At 41.1% G+C, this 27,848-nt stretch overlaps 1 protein-coding gene across 4 annotated transcripts; it reads right to left on the bottom strand.

The window, feature by feature from the left end:
* Window positions 1-9: 9 nt before the first annotated feature.
* septin4b (septin 4b) lies at window positions 10-27,701 on the bottom strand. Of its 4 annotated transcripts, XM_078792940.1 has the most exons (13): window positions 7,571-7,689; window positions 6,840-6,959; window positions 6,074-6,412; window positions 5,630-5,726; window positions 5,462-5,548; window positions 5,039-5,162; window positions 4,829-4,963; window positions 4,336-4,453; window positions 4,142-4,243; window positions 3,748-3,844; window positions 3,506-3,668; window positions 3,185-3,284; window positions 10-1,257 (listed from the first exon to the last, which is right to left on the bottom strand). In XM_078792940.1, the coding sequence occupies exons 2-13, from the start codon at window positions 6,933-6,935 to the stop codon at window positions 1,189-1,191; spliced, it is 1,527 nt and encodes a 508-aa protein (XP_078649066.1). In that variant the 5' UTR covers window positions 6,936-6,959; window positions 7,571-7,689; the 3' UTR covers window positions 10-1,188. The 4 variants fall into 4 exon arrangements, with proteins under 4 accessions (XP_078649066.1, XP_057936848.2, XP_078649065.1 ...); XM_058080865.2 differs by lacking the exon at window positions 10-1,257 and having other exon boundaries at window positions 2,461-3,284; window positions 7,571-7,690; XM_078792939.1 differs by lacking the exons at window positions 10-1,257; window positions 7,571-7,689 and having other exon boundaries at window positions 2,461-3,284; window positions 6,840-7,174.
* Window positions 27,702-27,848: the final 147 nt, after the last annotated feature.

Genomic DNA, 27,848 nt, shown 5'->3' with positions numbered 1-27,848 from the left:
CACATTAAATGATGCAGTGTCTGTATTTTTATTGTCATTAGAATAGTTTGCATATTTTCTTCAGCCATCCAATTTGCATTTATACATTTCGAACATAAATATGCTCCAAAGAGGCGACGGACATAAAAAGGGAATGATATCAATCCACACCAAAAGTCATGTCTTACTTAGAAAGCGAGAGAAAAAACAAATGAGGTTTGTACTCACAATGTTTCTAAAATGAAGCATACAAAATGTTAACTCAATATCATAATGCAAAGTATTCCAGGATGATGACAAAAATGTTAGTATTAGTGTACGTTAAGGCGGAAAGTTAATTTCCAATCAAGCATAGATTACAGAGTCCATTGCCCTCCATACATTGAAGCATATAATAGTTAGTTTCAATGCCCATAAATAACGTTGTGGCGAGCAGGAGCGGCCTTCAGAAGACATATGACATAACACAAGAAAGCCTTTTCACGTCACCAGGCTCTGTCATGTGTTTTTTACAGTAACAATGGTCTCTCTTCTGACATCATGTATTTTATATGTAATACAGAGCGGTGATTGCAAAACTCTTGTAATCTTTACAGTTTTCTTTAAATTCAAATCAGTTCATTGTCTTATTTTTCTTAATTGGCCTAAGTGGCAGTTATGATATTCTACCTAACAAGTGTCCAATGCAAACATGTCACATGACCGGAAAGAACGTAAGACGTTTGTGTTGATCTTACGCTGCTGCATCTGCTAGATTTGTACAGTTGTATTTTAGTGAAGTTTTAATGAATGATGCACATCTGTTTAGTTTCGTACAAAAGGTTGCCATTTTTGTGTTTGGTCCCCACTAATACATCAGTCCTAACGTTCAACTTATATAAAGCAGGTTGAAGTGAGGAACAAATAAAAAGACAGATTTGGATATCCGTCATATAAAAATGTCATTTATATATTCATATTGCCCGATATTGATAAGTAAAAACTGCACCATGAAAGGTTTGCTTCAAAATAGCAGCAGACCTTCGAATAAAGTTTTATGACTCAGATGACAGACACACTGGTTTGTGTTTTTTTTTCCTTATTCCTATTTACAAGGAGGGGGGGTCAAGCGTTCTCACCTCATCCTCCTGAGTGCATGATGGGCAGCTGATGAGGTCAGTGGGACAGGACAGTACAGGAGGTCAAAGTTCAAGCGTAGGACACAATGTGTCAGTAGGCGTCCTTCTGAGTGTGCATTTGATCCTGAATCCTCTGCAGCATCTCCTGCATCCGCCGCAACTGATCAGACAACACATGGCGTTAGATGATATGCTTCTCTCATGGTCACAACACAGATCAATCACCAAATCATGTGACCTATACTGATATTGGAAAATAAGCACTACTATTGTTTCTCCAGCTCATCATATCAGCTAAACAACCACATAGGATGTGTGATGACACTATATAATGGATTGGTTATTCAAAGTAATTGTCCTTATTTAATGGAATACATGTGATTAATGTGGCGATAAAAGGGCATTTCCTAAATAAATAGCAAATATAAATCACTGGTCACAACATTAGGTATTCCCAATAGAAGAACCCAATATTTTCAAGACTATACAGTACTGCTGACTGATTACCGATGTAGCATATTAGTATACTACGGTAGTATATTACGGTAGTTTGTAGTGTGCTAGCGTTACATCGTTTCCAACTGAGAACTCTTTTGTGAATTTGGGTCACACTAAATACCTATTAGAGACAGTTTAACAATGTAGCTATTGGGTCACACTAAATACATATTAGAGACAGTTTAACAATGCAGCTATCACATTTAAAAATGTGGAAGTGGACGACGTTACGTCCAACAAGTGGTCAAGTGTTAGCTAGTCACCTCGCGGACAAAGAATGATGGCGGAAAAAGCTAATATGTCAACTCTGGACTATATAAACGGAACTATTTTAAATATCAAAAGCCGGTGCTCTTTGTTTGGATAAATAGACCCGACTCACCAATAAATTCATGAGAATGTTCTTTAAAATGATCTAATTTGCATTCAGACGTAACTCTGCCTGATTGATTTATTGATTGATTGATGGCACCTCCGCTCAACTCGGAACTATGCTAGCGGCAGCTAATTAGCATAGGTTACGCCCCTGTTTACCATATAAGGAAATGACACGTTAAGCTGGTGAAAATAGTGAAAATATTAAAAATCAAAGTTAAAAGTAAAAATATGACAAGATGGGGGTTGACTTGCCAACATTAAATACAATGTATAATGTGCACAAGGCACTCGACTGCCATGCCCTTATAAGGCAACAGAGCACGTTAATTTATGTAAATTAGGACCAACGTGACTTAGTAATGTAACACATTAATTAAGCAATAAACGTAATAAGTGACTTTATTAGACACTTCAGCAGTTTCTTAAGAAACATAGCAAACTGGCGGGAGCAGAACGTTACTGTAAATGCATGTAAGAATTCTGTGGAGTAGTGAAAAAATGGTCAAGGACGATTCATTAATGAGGGCCCACTTATTCCACTCACATTGTGGGAGTATTAATTTAAATTGTACATAATTAATATACTAAAAAAAATGATGTTTCCATGCCATGGCAACAATTGCTGACTTTAACTTTGCTGACACAGCAAATATTCAGCTCCCATTGATTCATAATGTTAAATAGGCCAGAGGCTATCAATGCTATCAACATTCACAGAATTCTAACAATTGCTTTTGTAGATGATGAGTATTGCTGGTAGAGTGTTAAAGGTTAAAAACTCAAAATAGCCCAGTGAGAAGACCACCAGTGAGGAAAATGAGCAGTGACAACAAGATAAGTGAGAAAATGACCAATGACAATCCGACCAATAGGAACACATTTAGTGAGAATGAGCAGTGACAAGATGACCACCAATACAATAGACAGAGAAAAAGAAGAATAAATAAATAAATAGATAGATAAATAAATATTGAGAATACGTGCATGTCTCGTGAGGACAAGTGAGTAGAGTAGGAGTAGGATAAAAATGAGTAGACGAGTGCTTGTGGCTAAACGTGTGAAGCTAACGGCACTTAAAGGGCCTCGTCTTCCAGATGCAAGCGTGGCTCAGGGTTGGGTTGAGGTTCAAAGTGTCCGTGATGCTCAAAAGCATATTCAGACTCATGGTGCTCGTGGTGATGCAATTCCTTTTGGTGGTCGGTGTGCTGTACCTCCTCATCTTTCTCGCGGATCAGCTTTTCCGTCTCGCTGTCCGTGACGTCGCCCATGCCGGGGATGGGGAAGTCGGTGCCGCTCTCTCTGGTTAGCTTACTGTGCACAGATACAGTACATGTTACACACACACACATAATTCTTATTTTGTTGTAACTGACTGCCTAGCATGTTATTACTAACAACATGAGACAATCATCTTTGGTAATGTTTTTAATATTTGTAAAAAAAAATACTACGGGCCAGCAAAAAGCAAGCGGGCCACAAATGCCCCCAGTCTGGATGTTGGACACCCTGGTCAGAAGAAATGAGTGTCATACTTGCGGTTGCGCTCCTTTACAACCATGCGGGTCATGCTCTGGATGCACTGGGCCCTGTAGTTCTCGTAGTGGGTCTCCCGGGTCACGTCCTTCAGGTCCTGCATGTGGGTGCGTACCAGCATGTTCCTCAACTTCACAAAGTCACAGTGTGCAGAGTTTTCAACTGCAGACCAGCGGGAAGATTAGAAACTCATTAACGCGTGAGCATTCTCTGATGGTAAGAGCTTGACGAGAGTCCCTACCTTCTACGATCCCCCACGGGTAGAGACGCCCTCGTACCCTCTTCCCTTTGGCTTCCACTACCGTGTTGCTGCCAATGACGGCAAATGGAATGCTTTCCTTATAGTGGGAACATGTACAATGATTGTCAGGAAGTAGAGCAGTACAGAACCATGCATGCGTGTCTACATTTTCTAAGCTACAAAGGACAAAAGTATTGGGACACCTTGCTGTTACAGGAAATGAAAATAGAAAAACACGTGATAGGATGCTGCAACACACGGAATGCATCATCACAGCCAGATTAAGACGCAAGCAGGGGAGGAGGAAGGCTGACTCACAAATCCTTGTCAAGGTCATACATTTAAAAATGTCCTTCATTATGGGGCCAGACTAAAATACATTTCCCACTCTCACCTTCAGCTCGTGATCCTGCTGCTTAAAGTCATCATCCTCATCCGAGTCACAATCAGGAAACTGGTATATTTTGATGCCATACTGATCAATCTCTTCTCTGATCTGCATATACATAAGTAATAAGAGTGTGTTCATAAGAAAAGAATCAAAGATGATCTCAGATGTAACAAATAGATGACAGGAAGGAGCCTCGCCTTTATTTTCTTCTTCTTGACCTCACTGGGGGTGAGTGTGTCTGCTTTGGCCAACACCGGGACGATGTTGACCTTCTCGTGCAGGGCCTTCATGAATTCCACATCGAGTGGCCTGAGACTGCAAAATAAAAAAGACAATATATGTGCAAACTGGTAGTTTGTGATGCAATGCAACGTGCAAGGGCCAACGGTTGTCAAAAGGGGGAGCAGTTTCTCCACCATTGCAGCGCTATGTGCTTAAAAAAATAGCACGTCAGCATTGAGTGGGATTAGATTGAAAGAAGACAAGACGTAAATTCACCTGAAGGCTAAAAAGGTGCTGCATTAACTATTTAAGAGGAGAGTGAATTCATTAGAAATGAACAGTCACTCAAGTAGCAGCGCTCATACAGAATTCATCCCGTGGCATGCAGTAGCAAGTTGGTCAACTGTGACCAGAGGGGGGTGGGTTGAGGACAGCAGTATCTAAAAGAGCACTGCAGCGTTATCCTACCCGTGGCCGAAGGGGGAGATGAAGTAGAGGCAGCAGTGCACGCGGTTGTCCTGGATGTTTTTGCGGTTCAGGCCGCTCTCGTCCCTGAAGTATTGCTCGAACTGCTGGTCGATGTAGTCGGCTACTGGCTTCCAGCTACAAAGAAGACAGTCCCACAGCTTGTGAGGACACGCTGAATGTAGAGTGGACATCGAACACTATATACAGTACCATTCTGTGTTGTTGACAGCATCCCCAAACCCTGGAGTGTCCACGATGGTCAGCTTTAGCTTGACTCCTTTTTCTTCTATATCCACAGTGTGCTTGGTGATTTCTACGGTTTGCATGATTCGCTCTAAAAGGCAGAGACAAACACAAGCGCATATAACATGAAAAGCAGAATCGTAGACGACCACAATGTAGCCCACCGTTTCCCTGCTTGTGTAATTACGGTATAACCTCTTTTTCCATGGGAGATGGTACCTACTTGGATTGGTGAGGCTCGAATCTGTACTACCAAGTACTATTTCTCGGACAACATATAGGCTCCAAAAACCTAACCCAATATACTGTCAATTAAATGGATGGGTTATTTGGTACACAATAACCAAGCACTAAATGGATTAATAATAATTGAGGCTGTGGTGTTGTCACCTTCAGCGTTGAGCAGCTTCCTATCTTTGTAAAGATCTGTGAGGAACAGACTGTTGACCAGGGTGGATTTTCCAAGGCCAGACTCTCCTGTAAGAACATAAGAACATGAGAAGACAAGCGAGGTACGAGAGTGGGATTCATTAGTTTAGACTGCAATGGGATTGTTACCTGCCACCATTAGTGTGAAGTCAAATCCTTTCTTGACCGATTTGCGATGCACCTGGTTTGGCAGCGTGGCAAAACCTACGTATTCCTTGTCATGATCCTGAAAAAAACACAACATACAGATAATTGTGTGCTTACATGTCTTATTATATATCATAGTGTGAGATTATGTGCACTTTGTCAGGACAAATATGACAACATTAGCACAGCAGCACAAAGCATCACTCCCCGTTCCACCACAACAGCATTAATGATCGGTTTTTCTACTACCAGGGTTTAGAATTTTATGTAGCTAAAAAGTGGTCTACCATGTATGTCAATGTTGACCAGCTGCTTAACAGGTACAAATAAACTATGCATTAAGATGACACACACAAGTACAAGCACACACACACATACAGACACACTGACCCCTAAATGTCTCTTCGCTGCACCTCCATATGTTACCTCATTATTGCTGTAAGGGTCAAAACGTGCCCATGGACTTTTGGGCCTGCAGGGACTGACCGGGGAGGGTAAGTCAAACTCCACACTTTTGCTCAGCGGCACACTGGCCTCATAACCCGACTCTGGCTGCGCCCTACCAGCCTCAGGGGGACGTAAATTCGATGGTGTGTGGGGGTGGTCTTGGCCCGTAGCTTCCGATTCTGCATCATGGGCCTCGTGGCCATGATGCAGCTGCTGTGGACTGTGGTCACAGTCAAGATCAAGGTGGTCATGTCCTACATGATGGCAGGGGTCTTGCATAATGTTCTCCACCTCAAAGTCATCGGAGTGGCTTGAATGCTGGACATGTCAGGATTGAACGGGATGTATGAGGCGGTGAGAAAGAACAGGAGAGATAGGGTGAGGGAGGGTGAATGATGAAAAGAGTGAAATCCTGAGAGCAGATTATGCAAACTTTCACAAGCAAAAGTACAGTTGTAGCCTCAGTAGCTTGCTAATCACCAAAGACTGAAGGCTCTCTGGCAGCCATGCAACCATAAAGATAAATAATGTAAGGAGAAAGCCATGTGACTCTCAGCTGATGACTTCCATGCGCATTAACTGTACATTATCATCTGTGTTTGTGATAATGCAAGCTTGCAAGGCAAAACTCTGTTGAAACTCCTTGATTTTCTAAGTGAGACTATATATTATTAATCAAAATCATAGTACAGACAAGTAGATACACTTGTACTGTGCAAGGGACAAGTCAGAAAGTGAATGGTACCTGGTCAGCATCATGACCTCCACTGGGATATGGGGAGACAGGACAGGAGTCCCGCTCATCCGATGAAGACTGAACCTCATGGTCACTGTCCTCCATTGCAAGTGGGGGCTACAGTGAAGTCTGTGATCTCAGTGATCACCGGGAGTGAGCATGAGAATGAGTGGTTTAGTATGAGGAAGAACAAGAGTTGGAAAATGAACCGTAATCAGATATGACAGATTAAAAACAAGGAGAAAGATGCAAAACCATAAATAAAGCTCAAAGTAGCAGCAACACACCATTCACAAGAAGAATGGTATATCATTTGATACAAAACGTGTTGATGGAGGAAAAAAGAAAAATGGACTGGACTTGAATAATGGCTGCCTTCCCTCTTCTATACATTAAACGTTTACGGTCATTCCTTAACATAATTATATAAAACCCCCACGGCCTGCACTTGTCATTTAGATTTAGGGTTAAGCACAATTGACAGTTGTGACCTGCTTTGCTGTGCTACAACCAAAGTGTAGAGATCAATGTCCAACAAACTCAGTTGTGCGACCTACATAGAAACATGAAGAAGTCGGTCCATCGAGGAACCTTTGGAGAACAAAATTACCCTTTACTTTGCTTAATTTTACAGCAGAAAACTCATTGTGGGTTTAATAGATAATGACCTTTACTGTAGAAAATATTCTTCACTAGAAAAGTCAACAAAGTAGTTCCACAACCAAAAAGATGAAGCTCACCGTCTGTGAAGAACCACAGTGTTTCTCATGCAGGGTTTCACCAATGGCACAGAAGGTCAACCACAGAGTGTCTATTTGCTTCTGCTTAAGGCCGCTCCGTTAGGAAAAAGGAAGCAGAGGGCACAAGTCCCGCACATTTATGCACCCATCACCGGATGCCGTGTCCTACTTCGATATCGACCCACTAAGCACCCCCAGGATACTGATCAGCCACATTGATGAGCTGTATCGCTCGTTATCACACAGCCTTTACACAAATTCATGACACTGTACTTACATAGAGGTTGGTGCACCCAAACGTGTGCAATAGTTTTGTTTAAATGTCTTGCAATGAATTCATATTCATTACCTATAAATTATAAATTACTACAATGCTAATGAGTTCACTAATTACCAACAAACTATTTATGTCAACTTACTTGTCTCATACATTAAGAATTAAGGAGGTTTTTCTCATTGATATGTAAATGGGTTCTGCGTTTGTCTGCAATATTGTCTGACTAAGTTCTGAGTTGGATTGAAATAAATAACTCCACTTCTCCACATTACATATGGTGACATCAGTGACGTGCAGTCAGGGGAGGCATAGTGAAAAAAAAATATCAATGTCAATATGGACGATTATACTGTACATCCGAGCTCAACAAAAGGTGATCACACTTTTACAACAAAGTAGCAGAGCTTTTCCTGTAGGATAGTGTGCATGTGCTGCATACACAAATAAAAAAGATATATACGTTTCAGTTTATAAAATATAAAAATGATTGAGACTAAATATTTGAGCAACCAGTGCATGATGTGATGAATGTATAGACATAAGTCTGTGAGGAAAAACACAGCCATGGTTGAAAGGGAACAATGGAAGCATGACTGAACATAGCTTGTAGCAGCTTTACTGATGACATCATGACCTCCAAGACAAAATAGTGATTGGAACAATTGTTGTTTTTACTTTGCCCGCCTCAACGTTACATCATGCACTCACGTTCCCTCCGTATGGAAAATGCATCCAAACACAAAACCAATATTTTTGGTGTGACTCTAGCACTGCCAAGTTTGGGTGTAAGCAACCGTTATTACCATTTAGACAATAATGGCTGCATGTCATTTTCAATGTTAGTAAAACTATACTGCTATACAAGCTGTACACTGATTACTCTATAGCCAACCAAAACGTTGCAAATTGAGGGGCCATGAACCATAAATGATGAATTTTAAATTTACAGGGATCTACTATAAATACGAGTCACCAGAAACCGAGTAATGCAATCTAAAGTACATCAAACTATACTCAATCGACTTAATGGCTGACCAGTATAGTAATCTCTGACATCAATTCCAAGCATTTAAATTAGGGCATGACATACAGGCTCCCTCAGGAAACAGCCTCATCTCAGTCCTGAACCAATTACATTTCTCCTAACTGGACCAGCTGACATTCCAGCTCTTTGTAGTTAGTCTATATAGTGGTTCCCAAACTTTTTACAGTGGCGTACGTACCCCTTCAAATACTGGACATGTGTCCCCTACTCCTGCATTGATTGGGATTGGAACACCAATAGAATAAACCCTACTAATGCACAACATAATCATTAGATTTACTTATTTGTACTCTCGAAGAGCAATGAAGAACTTCATGGTCTGTCTCCTTCCTTCTTTATGCTCTGACTATGTCTTGAGGATGTGGCATATGATTCTGTATCAATCAAACATGACATGTTTTGCAATAGCCACACCCCAGTACAAAATGATAATATATAGCGAGGTTCTCTTCTGTAGCTGTGTCTTAATGTGTAGATGAAGATGGAGAAACAGTATGATGGTCCTCCCCTGTGGCCCCTGAGAAACAATGGAGGGACATGTAGCCCAACTGAAAAATAAACAAGTTGCGAGGTTGACTATGCCGTGTTGTTACTCTTGGATGGTGGTAGCTGCCATCGTGCTGATGGATGATGATTTGTTGCAGCTCTCAAGGGAAAGCCCGCATCAAATGCTCCCTTGTGACATGGGAAATGCAACCACGAGCTGACAAAAGTCATTAGTAAACTATATAATGTTGTGATTGAAGGTCCATGATGAAAGTAAATTTCAACTCAGGAGGAAATGCAGTCGACAGATTCGTTTACAATCCAAAAACATTATTCATTTACCGCTAACATATTAAGAATAGTTTAAAATCAACATAGCTCACTTAGTGGACATCATATTTTTCATGCACACTTTTGACTATAGCTTTGATTTTATTATAACCAGTAATATGCATGTTGATGTCCACCGAATGTGAGGAAAATCTATCATCTTCCTCAGTTGTTTGCTCCATCCGAGATTTACAAGAAATGTTGAAAAATAGAATAATATGGGACCCGTGTGTAGTCACCACAAACAATTCTGTGTAGAATCCCTTTATAAAACATAAAATAAATTGCACTTCTTCTGTGGCGAGGCCAGTGGCAGGTGGTGAAGTAAGCGCTCTGTGTGAATGTAGACGTTGTTTGGATAGCACTAGCAAGGCTCTGTGTGAAGTTGGCTCTGAGCTGAGGACGGACCTTCATTCGCTGAACACAAATATAGAGCTCTTCTACTGTAGTGTATTTCCATGTGACTCAATGCATGTATATGTTTGTTAGACAAGGAATGAAGAACATTAAACTCAATGGCGCTCAGCAACAACCCATGTGCATATAGATATCAAGTAATAATGCTCAGTTTTAATTAGTACACTGTATAAAAAAGGTAATAATTTAACACTACGGAGGGGTGTTTCTTAGGGCAGCACAAAAAAGGGAAAAATGTGTAATGTTATGAGACTAAAGTTGGAGTTTCACAAGTACAGTATGTAAGTAAGTGAACAATAAGGCTCTAAAACAGGGGTCGGCAACCTTTACTATGAAAAGAGCCATTTTACCCCATGCCCACTGAAGAAAAATAGCCTGGAGCCGCAAAACATATAGTATGTTTAAAACAACATTGGAGGGAATTTGGGGGTATCAAAGTAGTTCAGATAAGAAAAGACGAGTTGGAGTACTCTTGCTAGTTTTGGAGATAAACTTACATAAATGTATGTGTAAACTACTGTAAACGTAAAAACAAGTTCCCATGCCGCTGTTTTTAAATTATCTCGAAATTATTTTTTAGATTTGTAGGTAAGTATTACCTGTTTTTCTTCATGTACTGAACTGGATAGCAGTCAGAACTCACTCAGGATGCATTCATGGTCTCAGACAAAGTTGGATTTTTTAAAACTCATTACAAAAGACGTGCATTTTCCCCACTCGGGTGTTAAAAATATTCAAGCATCGCAAAGGGAGCCACAATAAAGAGTCTGAAGAGCCACATGCGGCTCTGGAGCCGCAGGTTGCTGACCCCTGCTCTAAAACATCCATCAACCAACCAAATCAGCACAAATCCAAAAAGGAAAGCTTTATAGTATCAGAATGTGGCAGCAATCTCCTACAATGGTCATCACATCTAACACAGACCGCCCAGCTGGCAGTGCCAGGCCCACAGTAGCACAACAACTTTTTTTGTGTGTGTGTGTGTGGAGGAGAGGTGACATGTGGCGTGCACTGAAATAAATATTTGCACTCGAAACACACCACAAACCTTCACTATTAAGCACAGTGCATCTCAGTACTTTGCAAGGCTCAGTGTGGTGCTCTTACTCTTAATATAAGACCTCTACCAGCGGCAAGCATACCAATAGAGGTTAAAAAGGACAAATTGGACAAAGAAATGGATATATTATATATATAAATGTTGCAATAACACTGGGCATGCGAGACATAAAACACTACATGACAAATTCAGCTGTGTGACACATAACAAGACTAATTGAGAATGTCTTGATCATGTCGTAGCACAGGGACAAACAAAGCAACAGAAGTCAGCTGAGAATTAATTGTCAGCCCATGGGAGGAAGAACCGAAACAGCAACATGATCCCAATCTTAATAGCCCTCCCAAGTGTGCCAAGTGCACTAATGTAATAGCTTGCATAGGGTGTAACACAAATGAGATGGAGTCAGCACAGTAAAGCGCACTGCAAAGCAACCACAACTCAGATTTCTGACAAATACAACAACCTGACATTGAAGAGAGAACATGTACGAGATGTTACAAGCCTCTTGTGGAGGTTACTGCTTAGAAGGACTGGCCGTGCCCGCACACACATACACGTACACGCAAACCGGTCTAAAATGGAAAAGACAGTGACATTCTATGTCTGCGGCTGTGGGGGATCAAATTTCCTCTTGTGCACTCTGTTAGACGATGTGGCTGTGTATCAACAGGGACAGGGAGTTCTACAAAACCACAGCAAAGCCCAACAGGCTGAATGTGCCAACGTTCCTAAACGTCCAAGAGTCCAATAAGGAGTCTAACTGGATGTGTACCAGGCCATGCTCTCATTCTGTAGTCTGTGGACACCATTGCACAGGTTACAGTGCTGTCACTCATTGTCATCGGTGACCTCAGGGATGGGGAAACAGCGCCACCTGCTGCTCACAATGCAGGCTCTGGATAGATCTGTGAAAGGGACTGTTTTTGGTGAATATGGCCTCAACTGAGCTCATCAACCAATGATATAGTAACCACATTGCATCATCGTAATACACCCTAGGTGAATAATAACACCAATGGTAAATCTAAATGCAAAGTTAACATGCTCTAAATATGTTAGATTTAGAGGTACATAGGCCAATAAATATAATCAGCCCAAGCCAACTAAATGGTAAATCATGTTTAAAGATTGTACTATTTATTTATTATTATTCATATGAGTCACATATGAAAAATATGTATGTATCTATGTATTTGGCCATGACCACATTGTCACTCAATGGACCTTCACTAAGCCTGGAAAAACTTAACAAAAAAGCGGAATGCTGCATTTTTGTGTTTGCCTGTTCTTTAGCAGGGTGGACGGGTGGTGGCATTACGTCCATCAATCAGCGGGAATGGGAATGAACATGCCTGTGACAGGTGACAGCAGGGTGTTATTGCTGACGACCTTTTCTTCTGTCAAAGTAGCAAGATAGGATATGCCTTGCAGCAAAGTAGCATGCAGTTGATGTTGAAGGTGCTCTCAACAAGACTACAAGCATCTCTGCAGGAAAACAAATATTTTTATACAATAGCAACAAGTCAGGAGACGCTGAGCCCCCCCAACCCCCCCTGTACTTACACTTCCTGGACTTCCTGCTCTATTCAATTAAGCCCCTTTATCTGACACAGAGAATTCCTGTAGGAAAGTTGCTAAAGTGGTTTCTCACATTGTTTCTTTCCCTTTTCAAAAGGTAGAATGGGTGCAACAATGGATGGCTCATGCCGAGTATGGAGAAGCAAAGTTCCGCTGGATGACTACAAACTATCAATGGAATGCCTTTCTTTTAATCTCAATAAAACATCTTTCCTCAGATGGCGTACATCTGGTTTTGTGGTTATCACCTGCGAATGGTGTAGCCTTTGGTCCCAGTGACACTCCTGTGCACCCTGCAAGCCCGGTGTGATCACCTGCCAGCACGCAATCTGTCCCACGCTCATTTAAGCAGCATTCACATGCAATTAACTGTAATCTTTAATGTTATGCTTTTCTCACTGCTTTCAACCGCAGAAGCATACGCAGAATGTCATGTGGCATATCACTGTTTAGCATGTGAATGTGCAAATTTGCACTTACTCATACAATAATAAACACTGAAATATGACTAAAGAAGCAGAATGAGTAAATAAAGAGTGCTTTACCTACTGGACTGTTTTAGCGTATTGAGGGCAGTAATGTTTATCCAATGATAATAATAATAATAATAATACCATTCAACAAATGGAGCAGAGAACAGGGAACACCCTACAAATGAAGGTAAACCAGACAAAACAAAAAGGACCATCTGGCAGAAGGAAGTCAGTGGTCGGTTGAGTGGCCTTTCCCAATACCAGCCATTCTAAGTCCCGCATTAAAGCAACACAAAACCACCGTGTGTGATGTTTGGCTCCAGCTCCAGTCTTATCACAACGTGACTGAAGTCTAAAAATCAGAGACTCTGATCTGCTGAAACAGTGTTTGCATTGTGCCTTGAGCAGATTCAATATGAGAAATTACATCATTGTCTGGAATGAGCTTCCTGCCTTGCACAAGGTGCCAAGTTGAGTGGAAACAAACATTAAGCAGCTAAATTATTCTCACATTCATTACTTTTTCAGAAGGAGATTAAGAACGTGCAGTCAGCAGTCCTTAGGGCAGGCAAAGCTGGAGGTTTATGGTTCATTAGACTAAAAGAATAAAAGTTTCCACCTTGACGTTCTTTTTAAACAGTTGGAGTTCAATGCCTTAACACAGATGGGGACTGAAAACATGCTTTGGAACAAGGAAGATGGAGATTGTGGAGATTGCTGGGCAGACGCCATTAAGCTTCCTGGCTCTGCCAAGGTGCATTTGAGCAAGGCATCAAAGACATGAAACCGGCATATCAATTAAGGGCTCCACCATAATACAGTTTGTCTCATACTGACCGTTGTTCGTTGGTAGAATTATCTCCACGCAGCAGGTTTAAAAATATGTGTCTACGCTTGATGTCGAGTTACAGTAAAAATTTACACCAGTACCATGCTGGTAACATCTTTACTTCACATGTTGATGAGTCAACTGGGGCCGATCCACCCACTTTTGTCCGAGAAAGTCTGTCCCACATGTGATGAAACAAAGCGTTTTTCACTCACGTCAGTCTGAAATTCACCTTCAGACTATGTATGTATTTTCAAATTAAAAGGTCATATAGGAACATCTGTTTCACAGAAGCAATCTCCGAACTCGCTACAATACATAAGCTTGTTATCAGCCATCAAGAAAACCCCATAGCCAAAATATTCATACTGAGCTCAGACATCTAAAATCTACAAGGTAGAAATTGCTGATCAAATTCAAGAATAGTATTGACGCTAGCAATTCTCTGTTTGTTGCATCACATAAAAACTGAGACAGGATAGTCAGAGAAGATATAATTAAAGTGAGTTTGAAGAGCATATTTAAGGCTTGAAAATTATATTATAAAACAGCCTCTTTTTTGGGTTTGTGCCACTTTTGAGAGAAGGTTGCTCGACAAGTTCTGGGTTTTCGTGCCCCCAAACCAGATGAGCTAGAGGACAGCTTTGGAAAAATAAGTAAGCCTTGCTACACATCTTCAAGGGAACCTACTATGCTCATTTTTTCGACCCTTTGTATCGAGTTGTGGACTCCTATAGAGCAGTTACACACAATAACACACACAAAAACTTTTTATATTCCATTCCACCAAATACAAAACCTTAAAATAGTACTATAGTAATATAATAAACAGTAGTATAATAAAAAAGGACCTTGAAAGTGTACTAGAGAGACGCAAATGACTATGTATTGCACATGGATTACATCAACAGGACTCACGCCTCAAGTGAATGAGGTGTCTAAAGGAAACAACGTGCAGTGTGACGTTCCACCCTGGGGCAAAAAGTGTTTTAATATTTTGGTCTATGCATAGAGATACAGATATTAATGCGGTCAAGAAGTGCAAAACATTTCAACAAACTGTGGACTACTATAATTTTCATTTTCTACATTTAGTATGTCTACTGCCAAAGATGAGCTTCGGTCGCCTTGTTTTCAACTATTTTATGTTTTCATGCAACACACCATGCACACTCACACATCGAGATCTCATCGTTATCACCGTGCACCATTATTTGCTTCTATTTTGACAGTGTTTTTCAAAATGCTAAATTGCTTCATCTTTGGTTAATTTGTTTTCTAAAATATTCATTTTGGTTTCAGATATATTACACAATTTAAATGTTTCGCACTTCTCGGCCACCGTAAGATATACAGAGCCACGGCTAATTTGAGGAACTCTTCAATGTGAGGAAATGATTATACGTATGTTATAAATGGCAACTCTGCATGAACAGCTTTAAAAGGTGCTGCATCACAAAACTGTTTATTGTGGAGAGTGGCTTGGCACGTCTAAATGACCTGAACACATAAGCATGAATGTTGAAACTGTTGATTTGTGTGTCTTTTCTGCGATTTGGTCTGCATATGTAGTTTTACCGTCTTTTGGATCTATGCATTATTTTATGTTCTTCTCTCTTTCTTGCATTCTGGTTTCATTCACCAGACCATGTTTCATAGCCTTCCATGATGCTTAGCCGGCTACACATAACAATGATGTGACAAGAAGTACATGAGGGAAGGACAAGCCACAATCACAATCAAATGAGAGAGGACTGGGACGTATATTCCATGACAAATGTTTTCCCCTTGGGCTTGAGACACTCACTTTTCTCTGCAAGCATGACCCCAAAAGGACAAAAATGATTGGCTTGCCTATGAAGAGCACCCATAAAGCATACATTCCATAGTTTCATTCAGCCCTCCAGTTACAAAGTTAAATATGGCTATAGAGTAATCGTCAGTAAGAACGACAAGTGTAAGTAGCAAAAATCTTTGCATACATTAACTGAAATGGGAAAAAAATGCACATTTCCACAGAGCCACTTTTCCTACTTATTTTTCTTCCACCATATTGGAACAAGAATTTGATTGCTGACCTTAGTCTGAATTCTCAGGCTAAATCTAATAATAGTCCACACACTCACAAGCGGAAGACTCCCAAGTCAGCAGTCGGTGCTTATTCACCAGGCTCCCCTTTAGTTTGGCCCAACATGGACAACATTGTTGATTAGAAAGAAAAACAAGACTCACAAACGGAGTTCTCTATCTATTTCAGTAGCTTCAGTCAAAGTATTACAGTTTAGTTGCAGCCCGATAAAAAAATGACAATTCCCATTGAATTCCCATGCTTTTGACGTTACAATTGCATGCTTTCAAAATGATATAACCAAGCATTCTAGGCTTGCCTCTCATGGCGATGCTGCAGAGAGAGGGGCGCCCCTGCTGGCACCAGTCCCAGGGAGATCGGGCAGCAAAACAAGAGAGATGTGTGAGAGAGAGGAGGGCCGTACAACACTATGACTGCTCATTCAGAACAGTGACACAAGGCTTTTGTCTCCACAACACTTATCAAGAAAATATTGACATGACATAATTGGAAATCAGTTCAAACTTGCCTTAATATTGGAAAAAAAGCCCCATCATGTCATAGCTCTATCCCCTTTCTATTAGAGGGGCCCTGAGATGACTCCATATGTGCAGTGGGACGCAGTAAAAACATAGGGACACCTGCTGTAAAAAACAAGGTTCCTGTGTTTATCAAAACTTTTCATTAAAAGAAACCTAAAAAAAAGAACAAGGCTGAAAAAGAGCTGTCACAACAGATCAAGCCGTAAAGTGTTGCTAATGGCAACTGGTTCATCTACTCCAACTATCAGATGTTTTTCCCCAACTCAGCCTCCTTATAACTGGGAGTCTAAAAGGAGACGGGAAGGGGATTTCAAATAGTAAAAATAAGGAAGTCATTAGCTGCTTATGGCACTTAAGTACTGGAGGTGGCTCCATAAAGGAGTGGGTTAATGGGCAACCATGCTCTGTGCACACTTATTTGGGAGTTTGCTATGCGTATAGACGACACATATGCGCGCAAAATAAAGCAGACACCTGTAATTAAAACCATACCACACACACAGCAACAGCTAATGAGTATGTGATTTTCTGAAACACACAGGTCCTTAAACACAGCAATTTGGGTTTGGTTGTATCTTAAGTAGTATCATTGCTTTGCGGTTCAATTGAAAGCAGCTGCCTTTTGGAGAGTCGGGGAGGAAGAGCACAACCAGTCATAAGCTAAGCTGGATCCAAGTCTGAGCCACACTCTTGTGTAGTTATCATTAGTTAAATAGTTTTATATATATATATAGCGTGAAATAAGCCAGTTTCCAGCCCCATTTTAAGACAGACTGAACAACCTGAATCAGAGCTGGTTTCAATTGTCATCAGGCAATGTGTTTTTTGCAGTGAATAGGTAAAAAAAAAATAACTGAAACCGTTTTGGTCGCCTATTATGATGATAACAGTATATCATTCATCCCGAGAGCCTTTTGACCACTGACCATGAGAAAAACCATTTCCTTCACTTCTGCTCCACCTTTGAGAATTCTTGGGGAGAGTCTTAGAAAAGGTAACATACCAACAGCATACGGTTTTCTTCTCTCTGACAACGTGTTTGGTACTTTCCAATCAGGCTGTAGGCCCCAACGCAGCACTGAGACAGCTCCCATTCTTTATTTACACCACAACACAAGTGAGCATCCTAAAACCCTTGGTTACATTGGCAATCTTGTGTCACACAAACCTGCCAGGTTTACAGTTGAGCTGTAAACATCACAATACTAAATTGTTATGTTAATACAATGTAGGTGCTTATTGGTGACTTTTACTTTGAATTTGTCATACTTGGTCAGAATTATAAATGAAACTATTTTTAGTCTATGTTTTATTTAAGGAATTGAGGGCGGTGCGGCTTCAGCCTTCGGAAAAAGGATGAGGTCAAGGTATGTAAGCGTGTTTTTGTGGACAATAAAGAAAGCACCCAGAAACCTAAGGGAGTGATCCCTGTAAGTGTGATAGACTATTTCAGACAGGCCTTGGAACAACCATAAAGGAGACACCAGCAAAGGCCAGGAGGAGAAGAAAAACACACCGGAGAGAAGGTAGGGCTCAAAGGCGGCGTGCGCTAGTACGGCCTGAGCCACATGCTCTGCTTTGATCCTTCAATGAGACCCATATGTTGTGGTTTGGAATTCTCACAGAAGCACATTTTGGAGGCTTCCTTGTTTAACTGCTGCACTCATATCTCCTTTTTCTAACACGTTTCAAAGTATTTACTGAACTACAGAAGAGAATGGCCACAAACCAACACAAACCATCCAGATTATGTCAATCAATGCAAAACAGGGTTTTACAATAAAATAACAGCTAAATTAGATACAGAAATTGGGACATGAACCTGCCTCAAAAGTTGTTGTCAAATGTTTGTTTGTGTCTTTCACTTGCCAGCTCTCTTTATCAATCATCATGTCTCCAAGTTACGTACAAGTGCTTAAATTTGACACCGCGGTACTACTTGCTTTGTCTGCGATGATGCCGACGATGCCGACAGTGTGCATACAACAAGATGGTAAGCTGAGCCTTCCTAACTAATTGCACATATACGGTGTATAAAAGAAACCGGGTGACTGGGTTCACCCATATTCATTGCTTGAAATACTCACAGATCTTAGATGTAGATATGATGTCAATTTGTCCTGTCTTATCAACTGACAGAGAAATGGAAGGGATGGTTTGTGCTCTGGGGACATAAACATCTTTCACTACATCTCCGCCATCTCTTCCTGCTCTTCCTCTAGGCTTGCCTGGCATTTCCTCTGACTATCCAGTGGCATCTGGACATAATTTCTTAAGGGAGTGAAAGGTTGAGAAGCTGAGGACCAAGCACAAAACACTTATTTTATCATTCTGCATTTTTTGCATTATAACACGACTGATTTTTTAAATGCATAAGTCACGTCTAAATAGTTAATACTATGTGCCCAGACTTTGATATCATATTCAAAAAGTAATCTACTAGTTTTCACCTGCCTATTAAGCTCAGGTTGATGCATGGAGCTTCTTTGCAGGAGTAAAATTAAATATTATCATATATCATATATATCAGCACAATATGATTTTAGGTGTGTACTAAACTGGGCATGCTTCCTTACATTGCGGTGATTTAGTGACACGGTAGTTTTACATTTTGTATTCCTACAAACATTCAGTGCTGAGATACGTCAATGACACATACAGTATCCAGTATTGCAAAAACGCCATACTTTTCCACTGCAGTACTAACTCTCCATTACTGTCTGTTACTGATGAAAATGTCTATCCATCTTCCAGCATCAACTCCCCTTGCCAGACAGAAATACTCAAGGAAAACTGAAAGCGGTTAGAGGTCAGGAATGGAATTCCACTGTAAATATATCCTCTGAATACGTGAACACTGTAGACATGGACAGTGGGTGTGAAGTAAAATAAAGCAAAAAAAAATGCTAGAGGTGTAAATTTCAGTGTGATTAAAGCTGTGAAGTCAGTTGTACCACTACGTAAGAAAAGAAAAAAGCTCCTCAGCTCGAGAGATGGATGAGGAGGGCTTAGTTGTCTCTAGTCATGGTGGTCAGACTGGGTGGACGAGTTTGAAAGCTGCTATCATGACCTCAGATTGCTTTCTTCCTTTCTCCTTGTCTTCTGTAGAAAAAGATAATCTGCTTCTCTGATGTGGCCTGAGCATTTGGGCTTCGCTAGCAGCGGGACCCGATGGGGGGCCATGGGAACTGGGCTGACATTATTTATAGCGGTTTGGGGGCTTGGCAAGGTCCACATCTATGAGGCTTTGGAGGAATTTGTAAGGTTGCTCTTTGACCAAAACGTCTGCAGAGGGCTGAGGCTGGGCTTTTACAATTAAAAATGTTTAAAAAAATGGTGTGTATGGCTAATCTGTGACATAAGTCATTACATTATGCGTTCATCTTGATATTTTAAAGTTAAGATGAGTCTGGATGTTAAAATGTGACCAAACGTACTGCATCTTTGAAATGGTGTCATGAAAGTAAGCAATGGTGCTGCATGCGGATGCCCCCCCCTCTTTAAACATTCATCTCTCACCATGTGTGTTGTTACAGTGGCCGCGTGTTCATTGAAGTGTTGCGTGCCTGCTCCCTAACCCAATTGTTTGTCCTCTCATCAAACTGTAAAAGCCCACAAGGCCGCCTGTCAGAGCCAGTCCCACAGGCCAAAACCCCATTGCCACTGTCCTCAATGTCTGCATCTTGAACTTTGCCTCGGGCACTCGAGTCCATACTTGTCAATGACTATGACTCCATCTATGAAGGGACTTGACCCTTCAGATCAGATCACAGATTCCACCTTTCTTTAAATCTGGGTGGTGTTCCTTTCATAATAACACAGCGGTTGGCTCAACAATGCAGTGTCAATCAAGGTTGATGGGGTGTGGCCTTGCATATCTGCAAATTCTGCTATTCCAGTTTGAAGGATGACTGTGGTCTGACAGTCATCAGTCATGAAATTCCAAAAACAGCACTACGGAGAACGAAGCTAATAGACAGGCTAATAAAGTCCAAGTATAGCCTGGCATACGCTTTGGATACAGTGGCCAGCTGCAAATGAAGGCAGGGAAAGTTAATGGCTAGTTGAGCAAAAGCCACAGCGGAACACACCACTCTGGATGTGTGGGTGAGCAAAGAGACGAGTACTTTCCTTCTCCATGCTTCTCAGTGCAAAGCTGGTACTGTTCATATAGAAGATGAATACTACATGGACAAATTTTTGGGGCACACATACTGTATCAGTGCCACAGTGCACAAAGCGAGGTGCAGAAATAGAAATATTGTGAGGTACACCCTCTAAGTGACTTCACAAATGTAAATGTATGAATGCACACTTCCCACAAACACACCCCAAAATCTATTAAAAAATTCCAACATCATATCGTTGATCATACCATGTACAGTACATGTGTGTTTAAGTGATCGCTGCGAGGCATTTTAGCAAATCCCAGCCACCCCCTTGCTCCACCACACCCGGAGTCCTGGTTTTCAGCCACAGGGTGTTGGCATCAATTATGTCAGGCTGGATTGAATGATTGTATTCCGGAGGAAAAAGACGGCTCATTTAATGACAGAGCATTTTGTTAGATTTATGCAACCTTGGACATCTATTTGTGTAATCAGATGTCAAACAAAACAAGTGTCAAACAGTTTTGAGAGTGTTCATCACACGGCAGCATGAACTAAACGGATTTCAAAAGTCCATAGAAATGTAGCATCTTTCTGCTGTTGCATATTTTAATTAAAAATAAAAACAACAATGGTTGTGCCAAACCACAAATGAGATAGACCTTTTCTAGAATGGCGCCAAGAGGGACATCTGACTTTGAACAGCCAACCTGTTATTTCTCCACCTCAAACAGGCGTACGCGGCGAGGCTCAGAGGTGTGTAAGTCAATAACACTAAAAAGGTTGTGTGTGTCGTGTGTCACTTGGCAGTCTCTCACTCAAAAGTCTGAGGTGTTGATTTCAGTGTTGCTGGTGTCTTGTAACAGTAATCCATGGTCTGTTTACTCTTAACTGCTTTCTTTACTTGAGTCATCGGTTCATCACACACCTTCTAGCAATTGTAGCGCTTTTCTACCTTTGAGAGTGTGACCTCATTCACTCGCTGATGACGCGGCATCAGGAGCAACCGGGGGTTCGGTATCTTGCCGAAGAATCGCCATGTGAAAGAGGCTCACGTTTGCCAAACCCACCCACCCACCTGTGAAACTACGAGCACTCGAAAACAAACACACACTCCCTTCATGGTCATCCAGGGGTCAAATACAGCTGTCAAGTTTTGAGATCATGGAAAGGACGAGAGAGGAAGGGTAGATTTGACAGGGAGAGAGGGTGACAGTCAGCTGTTAACCCCTGACGGAAAAATGGACTTCTCTTCCCAAACAGCAATACATCTCAATGTCAGACTGGTAGAGGATGGACGGGTTGCTTAATGTTAGCACCACCTCATACACACCAACAAGGCAGCAGGAACACAAACACCGACGTCGCACCCACAAACAGAATGTCGCCTCGTCTAAAGAAGAACAAGAAAATCTGGGCTCTGACAACACGCCTTTTCTACGTGCAGTCAGCTGAGTAGCACAGCTGGCGTTTAAAGACAAAACACCAATTGACACACACAATGAAAATATAATTGAAGGAAAATACAAGATCTCTTATGAAACACAAATATGATATATACATTGTCTGAAGATGCGCTACAGCAGGGGTCTCAAACACGCGGGACACTAGTTTGAGGCCCCCGTCTTGATATGAAAGTTTAATTTTAGTGCGGCCCGCGCAAGTTTGATATGGATGCTGTATGGTATCATGTACCCAGAAAAAATTATTACGTTTGATTAATGTTCATGTTAAAGGTTAAATAACTCTTAATAGTTATCCTCCCTATCAGTGTGGAAGTGGTAAGTTTTTGGCTATTTAAGTTTAAAAGGAAATAACTTGAAGGCTACCGTTTAGGTCGCTAGCTCTCTAGTTTGCGAGTTAGCATGTGTCTTAAGACCCTGCAGTTGCGCAATATGTTGTAAATAAAAAGAGTATAAATGTGACTATAGTCGTGTTTTGTCATGTCTACAGGGCTCTAATAATGCTTTGTTCATTTTAATCTGAAAAAAATAATTTGTCTACCCACCAACTATATGTGGTTTCTTAAGTTTTTATTATTTGCCGTTTTATTATTATTATATTTATTTATTACTGATTGATTGATTGATTTTCTTTGTTCTTGATTTGTTTATTTATTTTTCATCTTATTTTGTGCAGAAAAATAAAAATTAAGATATTTGAGAACAGTGGAATGTTTTATCAGAGCTTTTATTATAGAAAATCGGAACCAAAGCACTGAAAAAGTTTGTATATTTTTCTGTTTTTTTTGGAAAACCTGATGCCCAGCCTTGCCCAGACCCTAGCTCCAGTGCCCCCCAGGTAAATTGAGTTTGAGACCCCTGCACTACAGTGATCATATGACCCAAAGTCACCATTCATACCATCATATCAGTCAGCATGTTTGGTCACCCCCCCAACACCGACCTACTTCCCATCTAGATGCGGGATCAACCGGCTTCTTACCTCTTCGTCTGGTCAGAAGGTGAATCATCAGCAAACGCCCAGATGTGAGAATCCACGTCCAGTGGAGTGGGGACACATGGGTGAGAAACAAAAAATAATGTCAACATGTTAAACAAAACAGAGGGTTGTTGGATTCATACAGTCAAGTTGCTCTAAGTTGCTCTTTTTAAGTCAAGAGACAAAAAGTCCCGAGTCATGTCGAGTTGCAGGTCTTTGACGATATTGTCGAGTCAAGTCTGAAGTCCTGAAAAATATGACTCAACATTCAGAGAGTGATATTCCATTTCCCATTAAAAGCAATATATGATTTATTTTGTCCGTAGTTGATCAAAGACAGTCAAATGCCCATATACAGTACATTGGGACTATTTTGCCTTGGGGGAGGTTTGTTTTATTACATGAAAGTTCAGGCCTTGCAGAAATATCACCAGACTTACGGCATTTTATGATAGCTGACATGCAGCGCTTTAGTTACACAGACTGTAGTTACATAAATAATATATGAGCTGCATAATTGCTGCCTTTCTTTAAAAACATCCCACAATGCAAACATACTTTCCAATTTCAAAAACAAGATCAAATCTTCTAACAGAGCTGCAACACACGTGGTCCGCCTGACATTCCTGAGCTGTTCTCCGATGGCAATTTGCTTGACTTGTTCCTTTCTCTAGCGGTCCCTCCCTTGACCTACATGCCAAGATCCTCCACCAGTGATGCTGTCAGGCAGCCACAGACGGCATGCAAGGATGGTTCCGTCTCAGAATGCCGCTGCTCGCTTGTGCCACCCATCTACACCGCTCTCCTTCCTTTAAGCAGCCGCATTTCATTTTAAAAAAAGATTCTAGGCGGATGCTGAGAAATGTGATGCTTTATTCATTTAAAAAGCTTCCAGGTTAGAATGTTCGACTGCGCTACTACTGTCTTGATTGCAAGTATTTCTTGGCTGGTAGACATAGCTCGCCGGCTGATTTGTTTCTTAACTAAATGTCACGTTTAATCATCCTAAAAAGCTTGTTTTCTGGGATAGTTCCAGTATTCACACTCAAAAGCCTGGCTTGTAAAAACTAACATATGAACATTTTAAATATTGAAACAGTTGACATATACTTGCAAATGTCGATTTGTTTGATACAGGAGATGACTCATGCAATGTAAAAGATGACTAAACTGATGAATAGCTCCAGAAAGAGCACATCTATACCCACTCATCTCCCACATTTACCTCCATGCAACCACCATCTCCCTCGGCTGTGGAGGATTCAGTGTTTCAGTATGCCTCTGGCCGCCTCTGCATCATGAGACTTCTCTTCCCCAAACAACTTTACTCACCCAGATAGAGAGCCCATGACACCGGGCAGAGAGCTAACACAGTTTTCCAATTTAAGATGGAGTTGATTGTCTTTTTGTACAGTCTAAATTCTTTGATGACAACTTTGCCTTCATGGATAAACTGGATAAACTAATAAAATGGATAAACTAATAAAATAGCTGAAATGTTTATACTAATTAATAAGAAACAATGTCCTATGCAGGGAAGCCCAGACTTCCCACTTAAACGGAACAAACCCTCTGAATATTAGATGGTCTGATACTGATATTCCTGGAGAACTCCGCACAGAATTCCTCAAGAAACACTGAGGAATGCCTTCTCCAAATCCACAAGTCACATGTAGACTGGTTGGGGCTAACTCCCATGCACTCTCAAAGACCCTGCTAAGAGAGCAGAGCTGGTCCACAGTTCCACAACCAGGATGAAAACCACACTGGTCCTCCTGAATCCGAGATCTGGAGGATCCTCCTCTTGAACAGACCTTACCACAAAGGCTGAGGTGTATGATCCCACACAAAATATTTATATTAAAATATAAACGTTAACATATTAAAGTGGTCCTCCACATCCTTGGTACTTTCAGTATGCAGCCCTCTGTGGAAAATGTTTGGACACCCTGCCATAAATGCTCCATAACCCCTCTATTCAATTAACCACTGAGTCTCCCCTGGTCCCCAGGGTGCTGGTCTACAAAAGCAAATAACTGGCAGGATCTCAAGGTCAAAAATCCTTTTGATGTTTATTAGTACCGTTTGAAGTACCTTGAGTGGTCAGTATGAAAAATCGGAGTTGGAGTTAAGCTGTTGCTATTTATTTATTTGACAAGTACCAATCCTAACGGTATTTTTCTTTCAAACTGAATGTGGTTGCCTGTTACTTGATCTACTGCATGCAAACTGCAAACTTGTGTTTTTTTTTTTACACTTGCAGTACCTCTGTTTACTGTGAAGACATGAGTGGTATTAATGCTGGCTGAGCAGTTGTCACCTTACTACTATTACAACATTTGTTCTGGTGCTGCTGTGTCATACAATACACAGTAGTTGGTAATAAATGACCATGTGGTCCAACATTTTTTCCCCCAAGTTCTCATACACTCCAAAACTTTATTCAAGTTTTTTTTTTTTTAATTACCACCTGCTTCCAATTAACGCCCCGTCATCTTTGTAGTTCAGGCAAATAAACTCAGAGTGTTTACGGTACACACATAATGCATGCATCAGTCGAAAAAGTAAACTAGATACTGTGGGTGAAGACGTCAAAGTTGGCTGCTGACATGACAGACAGGGACTCTTACAACTACCCCAAGTTCCACTACAACTAATGTATTTTGTACTCACTTCTGTGTTTTTATTGTTATTTTATTGTCTAAAAAGTATGTTTTGAGGGGGATTTTAATTCTTGTAATAAACTACCTGTTTGTTAATTCTCTATTCAATGTTAGAGTAATATATTGACCACATTGACACATTACCCCTGTCCTCCAAAACCTCCACTGGCTTCCCATTCCCCAATGCATTCACTTCAAAATTCTTCTCATCACCTACAAAGCCCTCCATAATCTGACCCCCCCATATCTCACAGACCTGCTCCATCCACACAATCCCCCGTGTCCCTTTTGCTCCTCGGACTCAAACCTCCTGGCACTCCCCTGTAAGACCAAGCTCCGAACCTGGGGTGACAGAGCCTTCTCCATCGCTGCCCCCACCCTCTGGAACTCTTTGCCCCCTTCTCTCCGTGCTTGCCCTGACCTTCCCACCTTCAAAAAACAACTAAAAACCCGCCTCTTTAAATCTGTTTTTAATGTCTAACTTTTTATATCTGACTGTTGTGCCCCGCCCCGCTTTTACTCATGTTTTAACTGTGTATTAACCAATGAATGTTGTATTTTGGTGTGTCTTCTATTCTGTTTACTTGCTTTATTCAACTCCATTCTTCTGTAAAGTGTCTTTGAGTATTTTGAAAAGCGCTATACAAATAAAATGTATTATTATTATTATTTCTGTACGATAAGGTCCTAGGAGGAACCACCAGATGAAACATTTCGAGGAAGCCTGGTCTACTCCACACCACAAAGCCATTGAGAATATTTAGGATGTTCTAGAAGAGACTTTCTACAGCAGTCAGCTCGTTTGCAAAACCTTGCAAACATTTATTGCGACTATAGATGGAAACAAATGTGCCTTAAAGCAATGATGACTGATTATCAATCATGCCATAATAGTGAATTAGGATAGTGAATTAGTGTTTGACAGATGTAGACATAGTACTATCGACCATCTGACCATCATCAACAATGCATTCCAGTGAGGTCATGAAGAACAACAGTGGGACAGCAAAGTCAACATATTTGAGCGAAGACAACTCAAGTCATTCAGTGCCTGCTTGTAAAAAAAATAAATAAACAAAAGGGGGTCAAATAAGTGAAAATCCCTTATTGTACAAAGCTGAAAGCTTCTTAAGTGCACATACACATCTGCTTGTGTTCAGATTACTGCAGACTAAACAAGCATGCACAGTATTCCAATGCAGTGCCCCCCCCCCCCCACACACACAGTATTCTAGCTGTAGAAACAGTTTAGTGTGGTACCACTATTGCATAACTGCAGGAGGATTAAAGGAAAAATTATTTAAATTTTTTAAAGGATTTAGACTGAGGAGACAGGTGAGAGTCTGCTAACACCTCAATGTAGTGTTGACACTTCATTTACTCTAGTGACGTCTTTTACTCCGCCACCATGATGACACAACTGAAAGGGAACATGAACCTATGAGAGGGGACTTGATACGAGTTCCAACTTACCGTGGTTGAACATCGCCGATCGAAGGCGGTTGCGGCTGGACGAATATTCCATTTCGACAACTTTCACTTCACGTCAGCGGTCGGAACCTTCTTCTTCTTCTTCTTCTTCTCCCTCTTCTTCGTCTCCTTCTGGGTCTTATTCTTCGTCGTCGTTGTTGTTTCCCTCTCGGTGTCAACAGAAGGCGTAATGGAGGTTGACAGCTGTCGTGTCCGACCAGACAAACCCGTCCTTTTCTTGTGTCACCGTGTCGTGTGTTTTAATTGTGTAGGTGCTTGTGTGTGTGTGTGTGTGTGTGTGGATGATGACGTCACAAGGCAGGCTCTTGCCGCAGCTGCGTCGGAATGAAAACATTCGCACGTGCATAAGACGCTAGAGGAGTCACGTGAACAAGCAAACCAATATTTACCCGCGGAAATTAGCAATACCGTTGTTATTTGTCCAATGATAGTATAAGCATTCAGTGTTGTTAGTAGTTAATATTT

Source organism: Doryrhamphus excisus, linkage group LG8 (assembly GCF_037039965.1).
Source record: "Doryrhamphus excisus strain RoL-2023G ecotype Guam linkage group LG8, RoL_Dexc_Guam_v1.1, whole genome shotgun sequence".
Taxonomy (NCBI): Eukaryota; Metazoa; Chordata; class Actinopteri; order Syngnathiformes; family Syngnathidae; genus Doryrhamphus; species Doryrhamphus excisus.
This window is presented reverse-complemented; position numbering and strand designations above follow the sequence as displayed.

Coding starts and splice junctions, on each gene's coding strand:
- septin4b (XM_058080865.2), bottom strand. CDS start 6,935: ATGGAGGACAGTGACCATGAGGTTCAGTCTTCATCGGATGAGCGGGAC. Junction 4,964..5,038: donor GCTGTCAACAACACAGAATG/GTACTGTATATA, acceptor TCTTCTTTGTAG/CTGGAAGCCAGTAGCCGACT. Junction 3,669..3,747: donor CCCGTGGGGGATCGTAGAAG/GTAGGGACTCTC, acceptor GCTGGTCTGCAG/TTGAAAACTCTGCACACTGT.